Source organism: Natator depressus, chromosome 19, assembly GCF_965152275.1.
Source record: "Natator depressus isolate rNatDep1 chromosome 19, rNatDep2.hap1, whole genome shotgun sequence".
NCBI classification, from domain to species: Eukaryota; Metazoa; Chordata; order Testudines; family Cheloniidae; genus Natator; species Natator depressus.
Genome location: NC_134252.1, coordinates 12,630,582 through 12,643,716, shown reverse-complemented (window position 1 = coordinate 12,643,716; position 13,135 = coordinate 12,630,582). Strand labels below are relative to the sequence as shown.

The 13,135-nt window shown below is 41.0% G+C and overlaps 1 protein-coding gene across 1 annotated transcript in view; it reads left to right on the top strand.

Annotated features, from left to right (window-relative positions):
- The first annotated feature begins 8,081 nt into the window (after window positions 1-8,081).
- The window catches only part of LOC141974550 (lethal(3)malignant brain tumor-like protein 4), a 63,510-nt gene continuing 58,456 nt past the window's right edge, over window positions 8,082-13,135 (top strand). The window contains exons 1-3 of the mRNA XM_074934336.1: window positions 8,082-8,199; window positions 10,895-11,009; window positions 12,135-12,306. Coding sequence (XP_074790437.1) covers window positions 10,951-11,009; window positions 12,135-12,306 — 231 coding nt within the window. The 5' untranslated portion in view covers window positions 8,082-8,199; window positions 10,895-10,950. The remainder of the gene's footprint in view (window positions 8,200-10,894; window positions 11,010-12,134; window positions 12,307-13,135) is intronic.

Genomic DNA, 13,135 nt, shown 5'->3' with positions numbered 1-13,135 from the left:
CACCACTGTGTTGCTCCAGTTTTACATTGCTCTAGCTACATTGAACTCCCCGTGTAGTAAGGTTTCAGGCTGATTGCATATGAAGTAGAAGTCTTTTTGAAAGCCGGTCCTTTCCCTGAAAGTCTAATAATATTTAGATCTTTCGTAATGTTTTATATTTTGAAAGCTGTTTACAAATATAATTAACCCTAACACTTTTGCTGGAGATGTCTGTATTATTTATCTGTATTTTATAAATAGGTTGAGGCAGATGTTAATGGCCACATTTTCAAATATGGGTGCATAAAGTTTGTCACCTAACCCCAAATTCAGACACCTAAATAAAAGGTAACTGATTTTCATGGGTGATAAGCACCCACAACTGCCATTACTGAAGACGATGGAAGCTGTGGGTGCTCAGCACCTCTGAAGATCCAAGCTGTCTGTCCTAAGTGTGATTTGCCACAAGGTGATTTGGTAGCAGAGACAAGATTAAAACTGTGGCATTGCTGGCTCCCACTTTCTATGCACCTACCCACTGCCTTTGAAAAGCAAAGTGCGGTATGGACTATGTCCAAACCTGGACTATGATGTATTCATTGTAAATTATTATCTCTCCCAGGATGCTTGCATCATTTATAACCAGAATTTGCTGTTTAGAGCTGAAATTTCCATTCTAGTTTTGCCACATTTTAAATTACAGTTACAGGACATCCAGTCTTCTGGCACAGTAATGTTTTCTGGGTCTTTTTGAAAGTTAAAAGAAAAACAATCACATACTGGGGCAAAAGCTTTTTCCAATGTTTCAAGCTGGTTTCTGCCATCTCTTTTAATTGAACATTTTGTTTCTCTTTATTGGGCTATATTGGTTTTATTGTAATGTAGATTTTACTGATAGTGGATTATAAAAGGAACATTATAAGAAAAGTAATTTTTTATTATGATATTTTTCTAGTTTTTTTAATTAGATTTATGGAACATGGAGATGAAAAAAGCCTATTTTAGCTAGTCCTGCTCTGTCCAGTACGAGCTTATTCCATATATTGTGTTTTCTAATGCTTTGCTTGGTCTGGTTTTAAATAACTCACATAGTTTAAACCAGAGGTTCTCAACCGGGGTATGCATATCCCTGGGGGTACACAGAGGTCTTCCAGGGGGTAAGTCGACTCATCCTATTGGCCTAGTACGACAGACTCTAGAGCTCTGCAGCGGGTCTGGGATCTTGTGGGTCCCACAGGATCCACTGCCATAACAGCTGGAGAAGGATAAAATTCAACAAACAATGTGGGAGCAGGTATTGTGGGAGTGGGATTTTAAAAACAGTACTCCCAAGCCGCAAAGAGTGGTTGCCACCTTTACTTCTGTGCTATTGCTGGTGGTGGCACTGCCTTCAGAGCTGGACGGCCGCAGAGTTTTTAAGTGAGGTGAAACTTGGGTACGCAAGACAAATCAGACTCCTGAAAGGGGTACAGTCATCTGGAAATGTTGAAAACCACTGGTTTAAACTAACATCTTCCAAGCTGTACTATCTGAGTGGCCTCAAAGCCTCCGGCTCCAGTGAGACCTCTGCAAATGTTCTTACTGACCCAGGACCCAATCCTGTTCAGTGCCCCAGAGCACTCTGCACCTTGGAGCATTGGGCCTCTTGGGAGTGTGGTGGGGAACAGTGCTGAGCATTTGCCTAGTGCTGCTTCTGCGCAAAGATCTGTACAAATGTTCATTAATCCTCCGTTGAGGTAGGTATGTATTATTAACCTTCATTTTACAAGGGGACAAGCTGAGGCACAAAAAGGGGAAGGTGACAGAGAATAGAACCCAGAATCCAAGGATTCAGTCCTCCATCTCTTGCTCCACCTATTTATTAGGAACTACTCTTTCCAGTACTCCAATAATAATATTCTGGTGCCATCAGTAAGAACGCATCAAATGTGAATTCTGACTTGGTGTGGGATTGAGGGTATTTTTCTGCAGTAAAGATCCTTTAAAATAAAGGGCGAATTGGAGGAATGACAAATCGTGTGATACATTGTATCTTTGCAGGACATGGCATCAAACTGTAGCCTACAAATAGGGTTTTGCAGCTTAACAAGTCTGTATTAAAATATTCATGTATTGGGTTGGAACTGGATGAAGAAGACTTAGATGAAGGATGATCCTGAGTAACTGTACCAATGTGTCTTGGTAAAAGAGTGTAATGCTGTCATGTGATCTCTGTATTAACTTAGTAGAATTTTTGTTTGTTCATCCATTAGATAGTGGCACTAAGAGCCTGATGGTAAGATTCTGTATCTCCTGTTGAAGTCAGTGGGAGCTGAAGTTCTTGAGCACCTTCAAGAATTGGGCCATAAATGTAGCTAACAGATTCGCAATTTCATCAGCGTGACTCATCATGATCACAGTATATGGTGCTTGTATCTCTGCCAGTCTCTCGGGGTGCAAAAGCAATTGTGCTTGTTTGATTTTTAAATTTAAAAATATAGAGAAAATAAACCAGCCCCAAGGGAAATAATCGGATTGCGATGCCTACTAGTTGACATCAACAGCGGGCTTAGTTTTGTTCAGAGGTGCTTAGAAGTACTGTTTGCAAATGTCCATCCCACAAGTGAATTAATCAGGTTAAACTTACAGTGCTCCCTAAGCTGCTTGAATTGGAGATACATGATTGCATGGAGTGAGACTTGTCCTACCTCAAAGGTGAGCTTTTGACCTCCAGTGAAATGAAGTTCTGCCTTGGAACATGCTGATGATGTGATGTGTAAGAGACTTTGACATCAAATGGTGGTATGATTTCCCTATGGCAGTTGAAGCCTGTTCCTGTAGGACAAGGATTAAATTGAATTTGTCACTGATATGGCCTGTTTTTACTAAGGTAACGTAGGTTATGTGGTCAGATAGGAAAAATAATAAAACTTCTAGTTCAAGAATGAGAAGTGAATTTCCTTTCTTTTAAGCAGCCAGTTTTTTTCAGTATTCGTATTATTTAAGTTATATATGCCAGGCAATGAAGTACAATTTATTGATGATTGATTATTGCATATAAAATGCTATATTAGTATTATTGTTGCTGTCATCAGATACACTTAGTCCACATAGCAATATAGCTTTTAGTTGATTCTCTTGCTGGATATTTCTACTTAACTTCTATATGGCTGCAAAGCAGTCCCAGAGCGTAAACACTGTAGGAGGTGACGACCAATAACAGTGCAATCTGCCAGTGCTGCTAAGATAATACTGCTCTTTAAAATTGTTTAAGGCACCCCAGTGCCTCAGCAGTGTGTGGGTATGTGCACATGTGTATGTTGGCCCAAATCCTAGTCCCATTTAAAATCAATGGCAAAGCTCCCATGGACTTGAGAGACCAGGGTTTTGCCCATAAACTGTAAAATGGACAATAATTATGCAAACCCAATTGAGCGTCACAGCTTTCTGTTTTGTAATTTTGTCCAGAAATTGCATATTTGTTTCACCCCCACCGCCTTTTTTTTAAAGTGCCTTGAGCAAATTACAAGTTGACATTTTTTTCCATCTTTTGAAAGCCATTAACTATATGAAGCATAAGCAGCGTCACTCTTAAAATCCTTCATGAAATGTAAGTGACAGGCCTGTTGATTCTGTGCCTCTCTTTTGTTTTGTTTTCAACCCCTAGTTTTCTTTCTTAAAAATTTAAAAACAAACAAACCCAAAGGCTAAGCTGAAAGATGGAACAGAGTGTCTCGGAGAGAAAACCCACTATCACCCCGACTGCAGACTTCGATGTAATGGGTGCCTTAGACTGGAAAGACGGCATTGCTACCTTGCCAGGTAGCAACATACAAGTAAGAAACCAAGGAATAGGGTAAAAAAACGATCAAGCATTTAGTAATGCACTGAAGTTAGTACATGTTCTTTTCTTTGGTTAGAAAAAAAGACTTGCTTTAAAATGATTATCCCGTCAGCTGCTGCTATGACAAAACAGAATTGGAGTCACCAAACAAGTAGTGAATTCCTAGTGAGATTTCTGGATTTGATTTTTTTTGTTTTTTTGTTTTCCTCTTGACTCTTGTTCAGTTAATTTAAAGTGTCATAATTATAGCTGCAAGGAGGTATTTAAGAGCCTTCATTCATTGCTACTCATACATTTAAGGCCTGAACTTGCCATTTCTCAGCTGTGTGGGTACACTTTATTCAGGCAAGAAATCCTGTTAAATTCAGCCCATAATGAGCAAAGGCTATTCTCACGAGTGAATATTTGTAGAATATTGCTTTAGTATGGTTGCTTTAGGATGTCTGTGATTATTTTCTCAGCTATTGTCTAGCTACACCTTTCTTATTAATAGTGGATGTAATGTAAATAAATCACAGCTGAGATTTTTGGAGGAGGTTGTTCACAAATGTGGTAGACAGAAAATGACCCCATCAGTTTATTGTGGTTTCCAAGTTGCCTGACAGACTTAGTTCAGTTGTACTTTTAAAATGATTCAGGCCACATTTTCACGGATTTTTTTTGATGTCTAACGTGATACGCTGAGCCTTACATTTTTTTTTTTAAAGGTTCTGAACATTTACAGCTCCAGCTGAAGTGACCTGGAGCTGTGGGGACTCCGAGCCTCTGAAAATCAGGCTCCGCACATCTCAAATTAGGCATCCGTTCCAAAATCAGGGGCCTCCCTGGAAAACACTGGTCTTTTTCTTTCACTTTCCCCCTCCCTTTTCTTTGAAAAATCTGCAACCCAGTCGTTCAAAGCTTACTTCAGTCTATGAAGCAAATTCTTCCATGGCGTATCTCCACAGAAGTCAAAAGAATAAGTGCATGCATGACGCTTGTGTCTGAAGTGTTTTGATCAACATATGAGACCTGAAATCAATGGGAGTTATACTGACCTAAAACCTGAGTAATACAGAATCAAGTTCATGGAGTTCCTAGGAGTCCTGGGGTTTTGTTCAAATTGCAGTTTGGATAATTACTTTCTAATGGCTAACTTGTCTCCTGTACTCCCCTGTACTTTCATTTGGAAACATTATTCTTCACTTCCTAAAAGAAAACCTCTTGAGAAACATTGCTGTGTTCTCTTAAATAGCAGTTATATTCCTCCCCAGAGATGGTTGTATTTAACTGATTCTGGAATAACAGTGTAGTGTCTACAAAGCATGATGGGATTTATTCAGAACCATTTAATTACAGGATTACCAAATACAAAGATGAGTCCTCAGGTACCACAGTGACTGAGTGTGGTACAAATGTCCAGGTTGTTCATTATTAACTAGCCTCGCAGGTGTACGTCTCACTATTATGATCCAAAATAACAGGGTTCTGTTTTGTTTTCACTGTCCAGTTCCCTTTTATTTTTTGCCTCTTTTTTTTTCCCCCCTCCCTCATGTATGTCAGAATCCTTGCATGTGGAGAGGAAAACAGCACAGTTACGTTTTTTGTAATTTCCGTTTCTTTTGTCTCTTATTAAGGAGAATGTTTTAAAAAATTTTCATGTGACTTTAGAATTAGTGAATATGCTGTACTAGCAGCTCTGCAGATTGAAATCCCCTGTTTAACTAGAGAGCAGGTACAGTGCAGGCAGTAGCAGAATCAGCCACCCCATATACTCATGTGCTTTGTCTTTGATCAGAAGGAACCTCTAGGAGTAAGAGTAGAGTTCAACTCCATGGCTCATTCAGTCTTCAGAGACTTCTAGCAAAGACGCCAGTGGTGGTGGTGGTTTTTCTGATGAGAGTGCTTGTCCGCTGGAATGTGGACTGAGCCCCGCCAGCACAGGTGCGCCATCAGATGGTAACATAACAACATTCTGTCACTACCGGTTTGAGCTGGATTTGAGTTGATGATTTTATATCTAAAAGGCTCTATATATCTCATTATCTTCAAGAATCTAGTCCCTTAATACAAGACTGCTTTAATATCCTTGCTTCCTTCAATAGTTAGCTCTGATGCTTAATGGGACACCAGAGCTCTGGTGAGGCTCCAAATTGTGACCTTTTGTTCACAGTATCAGTCTGTTACTATTATATGCATTTCTGAGGAACCCTCAGCCTGTGATATCTTCTATCCATTCCACTACTGTTCTTCCACCATTTCAAGAAGGAGTTAGTTCCCTCGTTAAACTGATGTAAAGATGCCTATAGAAAAGCCCACCAGAATCCCATATATATAATTGCCATTTGTTTGGGGTGGGTTATCGTTGCTCTCAATTAAATAAAAATAATACTCTTGGTTACTTTGGGATTCAGGGGCAGAAATATGTTTCTTCTGGTGCAGCATCTTTGAAGCTGTGAGGAATACAGGCTGCAGCTCAAACGAGTGGGGAGAGGGTTTTGGGGAGAGCTTTTATAAGCTATGGGTGGAACTGAGTTAGCGATATTGTGAACAGTAAGGGTGAAGGAGAGAAGGAAGACAATGCTTCTGTCAGTGGGCCTAAGCAGTCAGGGCTAGTGCTTTTGTGAACTGGGTTTGGTGAGGAGATTCGTTATGATTTTTAAGGAGTTATATACAATCTATATGCTAGTGTGAATTAAAACTCTACCACAGAGTCTGCTAGCGTGAGTGACCTCTGGTATTTTATTTCTCTTGTTGTTGGGTAGCCATCTCCATATTGCAGAGGATATTGAGATCCGAGGGAATGGCAGTTAGTTTTTGTTGTATAATTAATTCCAAGATCATAAGAAAGTCCTTCTTCCTTGTGGCGATCTTTGCATATACCCACTTATAGACTGCGCTTACTGGCGCTGTGCAGGAACTTGCTAGAAAAGCAGTGTCTGCTTGGACCAAGCAAGCACCCCACTAGGGCCCCAGACATTTGAAGCCAAGGTTGTAAGAATCCAGACTGTTGTTCTGCGTGCCCAGTCTTTACACCTTGAGGTTGAAAGGACAGTCATGTTCCTCTCCAGTCTGTCCTGAGGAGACTCTCTGATATAGCCCAGTGAGCTAGACTCTCTGATCCACCTTTGGGTCAGTACCCCATGCCAGTGAAGGGATCTCTCCTATTTGTTAGACTTCTACAAGTAGGATTTTGCAGAGGCCACCCTGAAGAAAGAAGAAAGAGAAGTTACCACCCAGTAACTGTAGTTCTTCAGTAATGTTGCCTCCCATCTTCCTGTAAAGTTCATTTGCCAGAGGACTCTTGAGTTTAGTAGAAGGAACTGATGGGATTGAGAACTGCATGGCCCCTTATAACTCTAACTCAAAATACTTAGTACTGTGAAGGACCACGTGTGCAATCCCTGCTGATGCTGCATTTATGGAAGGTTCCCAAAGCTCAAAGATATGGTAGGGTGCGTGTGTGTGGTGGGGGAGCAGGACAGGAGATTGGTTGGTTGGGTGCGGGGGGCAGAGGTGGCTCATCCTACAGGAGTACTCTCCAAAGAACTGCAGTTACTGGTAAGGAACCTCTTTCTTAACAGTTCCTACTTTCTAGAAGATTTTTAGGTGGGTTGCTACTGTTTGGTAACTACATTATTGTCCATTTATTCATCATAGGATAATCCTGAAAACTCAGAACAGGGATTTTGGCCAAGTTGCTGCTCTCTTTCAGAGGACATATAAGTCGCTCCAGTTTGTTTGCTAGAAATGCTGTAGGTTTGAATTACATAAAGGGAAAAAATATGAAGCACATAAGAATAAATGTAGCTTTTCTGTATTAACACTGAAGCAGATCACCACTGAACAGGCATTTCCTGGTAAAATAGGATTTTTTGTGACACTGTGTTGTATGGAAAGCAATTTCTCTTGCCAGTAGCACTTTTTGTCCTAGCTCCGCTTGCATACTGAATCTCATGCACTATCTTTCCCACTTTGAAGCCTGTCTGCTGCTGTTTAGTTTGATTGTCTTCTTTAGCCGCTTTCTTTCTTTTAAAAAAGAAAAGGAGGACTTGTGGCACCTTAGAGACTAACCAATTTATTTGAGCATAAGCGTTTGTGAGCTACAGCTCACTTCATTTCGTGTAGCTCACGAAAGCTTATGCTCAAATAAATTGGTTAGTCTCTAAGGTGCCACAAGTACTCCTTTTCTTTTTGCGAATACAGACTAACACGGCTGCTACTCTGAAACCTTTCTTTCTTTTGTTACCTGCAGTTCCGTTTAAGTGAGTTTGGAACATTAGAAATCATTACTGAAGCAGAAGCCATAAAAACTCTCTTGGCTCCAGCAATAAACGCCAGAATAGCCGGCCTTAACCCTGGTGCTTCCACTCCGGCTGCAACCAACACCACTGCTGCCTCTGGCACTGATTCTGAAGGTGAGCTTTGTGCGCTGCTGAGGGACCAAATACACAGCTTGATAGGACGCTGGAACCACATGTTTTAAGAAGCGCTTCCTATAGCAACACAGTGCTTGCTGGCATGAGCTGTGTGGTGATGGTCATTGTAGTGAATCACTGTATGTTTTTAAATATGTATACCTATTTTAAAGTATTTTGAATGAATTTAGTTCCCAGATAATCCCAAAAATATTTAGTGTTTATCTAGCATCCTTTATCGAAAGATCTCAAAGCACTTTATAAAGGAGGGTAAGACACTGAGCTAGGTCTTTGTCAAGCACCCACTCAGAGCATGGCTCAGTTGCAACGGCCACCAAGAGATTGTTCTTGCAGACAGGGATCACTGGAGTGCCTGGGCCCTTCTGCTGTGATTCCTTTACCTTGGATACACACCTGATGCCGGGGTGGAGCAGGAGTGGATATCATAACACTGCCAGCCAGGGATTCCCTGTGCAAGTGGAATCCTCAGGTAGCCAGCTGAGCTGCCTTTGTTTACTTGTGCTAATTCTGTCTTGTACAGCAGGGCCAAAATCTGGCCCATTATCTGTGCAGGATATTCACTCTGGAAACTTGTGCCTCTAGCATAAATCATGTGGAAACAACCCTTAGCTCTAAGAATTTTGGATCCCTGAGGCTACAATAATCCAACTCAAGGGAACTGTCCTCGTGAGCAAAAGGTACCTCAGGCACCAGGAACATTTCAGGCAGTTCCTTTCAGACCTGCTCCTCCCCCAGGAGCTGCTGCCCAACAGTTCTAACCAATGCAGCTGCCATAGCCCTTCTGGGTCTAGGCTTGTGTCTTGTCCTCAGCCCCAGGTGGTGTGCACTGAGCTTGCTGAGTCCAGTAGCCGTATCTTCCTTCGGCTCTTATTGTTCAGAGGCAGTTAGAGACTTGGTCACCACATCGAGTCACTTCCTGGACATGCCTTCAGATCTGGAAAAAGTGGTGATGGGAGACCCTTGTTAGCTGAAGGCTGCAGATTAGGGCTCCTGGCACAAAGTCCTGTGGCAGGCCCTGCATCACAGGATCATGTGTAAAATATGTCCCAGTTTGCTGCTGTGGAGCCCCTGGTGTATCAGCCTCCCTTAGTGCTTGGGAGCAGCTTTTGCACTAGCACCTTGGAGTAGTTCAGGGCATGTCACTGCCTTGGAGCACTTAGGAGCAGCGTGGTGCATAAGCACACCTCAGAGCCAGTCTCCATGTTCACAAGATATACTGTCTCCAGCACTGCAGGGAAACTCATGTTCTTTTACCAGCACTTCTGGTAGCAAAATGCCTAGTAAGATCAAGAGAGATGGAAGACCATACGTTCAGATATACCCATCCTGGCCTTATTGGGGGCGCATCTCCTCCCTGTCACAGAGAGACTAGAAGGTGTTTTTCCATTAGACTAAGAATCTGGTCTTGGATGATGACTCAGCACTTAGACAGCCTTGCTCTGTTTTAACCCAAGAACACTCCCCCTGGCAGTGCATCTTCCAACAGAGCAGAGCTCTGCAGGCATAGCCTTTTATGTAAGTGTTCTTCCTTACCTGCTTTCCCCATGTCTGGAATCAGCAAGTCCTCAAGGGCAGATGGAAAGGGCTTAGGATGTAGTACAAATGGACTGTCTCTGCCGAACTCCAACCAAATCCATCTGACGTCTATATCGGCCTATCTGAGGCATCAAATATAAACAATATTTTTCGGTCTTCCAGCAAGATATTATAAGCCTTGGTGAGTGGGAGCCAGGGAAGAATTGAAACAGTACAGATTACTCGACAATTTGTTTTTTTAGCATCTGAGGCCACGTTTTATCAAACTGTCGAAACAGTCAATTGGGAGCCCAAAATATGCAGCTATGCTTATGTTAGGTATAGCAGATTGCACCCAGCCCACATGTATGCCCAAGCACATAATTTCTGCACAAAATTACTTGGTTATAGATGAACAAAATGTGCATTACTTTGGTGCTAAATTTTGGAAATATGGACTTTGTGTTTTCTAATGTGATACTAGATCAGGATTTAACTTACATTAGGAAAAACCTAAATCAGGGCAGGCTGTAAAATTGTTATATTGGGATCATCATGCTCATTATTTAAGTCAGTTTTGTTGTATTCAACTCATGCGTTTTCCTGGCTAGCGTACAGCCATTTATATAGACATATTTTCAGATACTTTTAATGGGATACCTATAACTAGGCTTTTCCAGGGCCTCTTAATAGAGGTTTTCAAGAAGTATGAAAAATATATGTAAAGACTGACTTTTGAAACACATTTGCATGTTACAAGCACCCCCCAAAAATGTAGTCACTTTTTTGACAAAATTTCAAACAAAATTTGTACTTGTCTCAAAGCTATAGGGGCACTTAAAAAAAAAGTCTTCTAATTGGACCCTAGTTAGAGCCTTGAGATTTAATTCTTTGACAGCTTTACAGGGGAGCATGAATTTCCCTAATATTAAAATATCACTTCTTTAGATATGAGTGATTTGGGCTTTAATGGCAGAAAACACTCTCTTTAAATACCAGATCAGAGATAATAATTACCTCTCTTAAAGGAGGTGTGCGGTTTAGTTAATGAAAGTTTGTAAAGGGCGTTGGGAGAGCTCCTTGGATTAGACTGAGAGGTGATACATTTAAAAACTTTACAACTTTTTCTTTAATCATTGTCCTCGTTCCTCTTCTGCAGAGCCCAAAGGCAAAGTGCCTAGTTCTGACATCCCAGCCTGTGAAACCTGTGGGCAAATGGACTGCTTGGCGAATGGGAAGTTTTGTATTCGAACCTGTGCTCAGCAGCAAGACAAGTAAGAAACCTCACATCATTTTCCCGTTTAATGAGAATTTAGCATCTGTGGAAGGTGTTGCAGTGACAGCAATAGATCAACAGAGCAGGTATCAGCACAGCACTGGCAGCAGCAGTGCAAAGCCTATTGATCACCCTAGTCCTGTCCTGAAGTACCATCTATAAAGAAGAGAAGAGAGTTCGCTCTCTAGGACCTCAGTCTTTGGCCTCTCTGCCAAGATTGCCAGCAAAAAGGTCAATTAGTTTCAACTGCTCAAGTCTGGCTGCATTGCCACTGTGTGTGCTGTACCTGCTCAGGAGATAAATGCAGGATTTAAGCCTCCTGGCCTGTCAATCTGACATTTCCCATGAAGAAGGATGGTCCGTTGGTTAGGGCATTAGGCTGGGACTTGGGAGACCCAGGTCATCTCCCTGCTATGCCACAGATTTCCTGTGTGACCTAGAGCAAGTCACTTAGTCCTTCTATGCCTCAGTGCTCCAGCTGTAAGACAGAGATAATAGCACTTTCCTACCTTACAGAGATGTTGTGAGGGTAAATACATTAAAGATTGTGAGGTGATCAGATGCTGGGGTGACAGGGCCATATAAGTAGAATTGGCAGAATTTTATTTCTATAATTTCAACAGGTAATATCAATGTTTATTTTTAAGCATTTTATTAGATTTTTATCTATTTAAATTTTCCCAGTTCTACAAAATTATAGAGGGGTTTCACATAATAACTTTATGACAGCAGACGCTGAGATTCAAAAAGTTAAAGCTTTGTAACAGTTAAAACACAGTCAACATCACATACCAAAATAAATATAGTAAATATCCTTAAAGCAAACTCTAATAAGGTTTCAGGCAGCATTTTTCTTTCTTTTCTGTCTGTACATTTAGATTATTATCGATGAAAAATCTTTTAGTTGATTTGTATGTGTACAAGGAAATCAATATTTACACACATGTACTGATAAAAATCTAATCCTTCCTCACCTATATATAAGTATGTAAGATAGATAGAAAATCCGGCTCTTCCCACAAATATTAAATTCGCTTCTTATTTGCCAGCCCAAGCCCTCCACACAATCCATATACTGGTTATAGAACAGGTTTTTTTTATTTTAAATTGTGGCTGTTTGCAGTGACTCGAAAGACATCCCAGCTGATTGCAGAAACAGAATAAGCAGTAGAAACCTTAATGTCAGCACTGGCTGCCAGGTTAATGAGACTGACAGACCCCTCAAGCGACTCCGAAGGAAGAGGAAACTTCTTCTGGATTCTGAGGATGAGGACGAAAATGTAGATGATGATGAGGTAAACGAGATTGGCGTGCACTTTGATTGAATGGAATTGTAACAAACAAGATTACTTGTCAATATACAAAGAAAATCAAATCAAAGGGTATATTCTATGTACACTGGTGGGCTCCATGAATCTTTCGGACTTGAGTCTGACCTCATTACACTGGTGTAAATCGGAAATATCTCCACTGAAATCAATGGAGTTATGTTGGTGAAAAACTGACATGAAGTCGCAATTGAGTTTTTAGACTATAATTTGTCCAAACCTATAATTTGCATATCTAGTGCCAGAGAGGTACAGAGTCCTTTACAGTCGTAAAAATACATACACGGCAAGGTCCCTGTACCTAAGACTACAATCTAAAGCCACATTACAGGAAACTATACTGTTAGCATTTGAAACAGAGAGTGGAACTTCAGTTCAGTGTTACACATGCATTGGATGTGCTATCTGCAGACCTTTCTGTACATTAAAATATCTAGAGACTAATAGTCGGAAAACAAAAATATCCCAGCAGTGTTGAAAAACCTGTAGTGTGCCTGTAGTCACAGGTGAAATAAATCACTGATATTTTTTGCTTGAGAAAATTGTATCCCTTCTTTGCCACCAAATCCCTCAGTCTTTTCAAACTTAGGAGTTGTACCACATGGTTTTCTTCTTGTCCTTCAAAACACTGCAAAACCATTTCTGAGGCATGACTTGTCCGTTACAAAGGCACTTTCACCAGAGCATGGGAAGGTCGATACACGCATCCTCTGAGTGCTTGTGACTTCTGCTTGCTGTTTAAATACATAGTCTTGTACCTTGCTGATCAAGGGAAAGAAGCCGTTCACAAGATCAG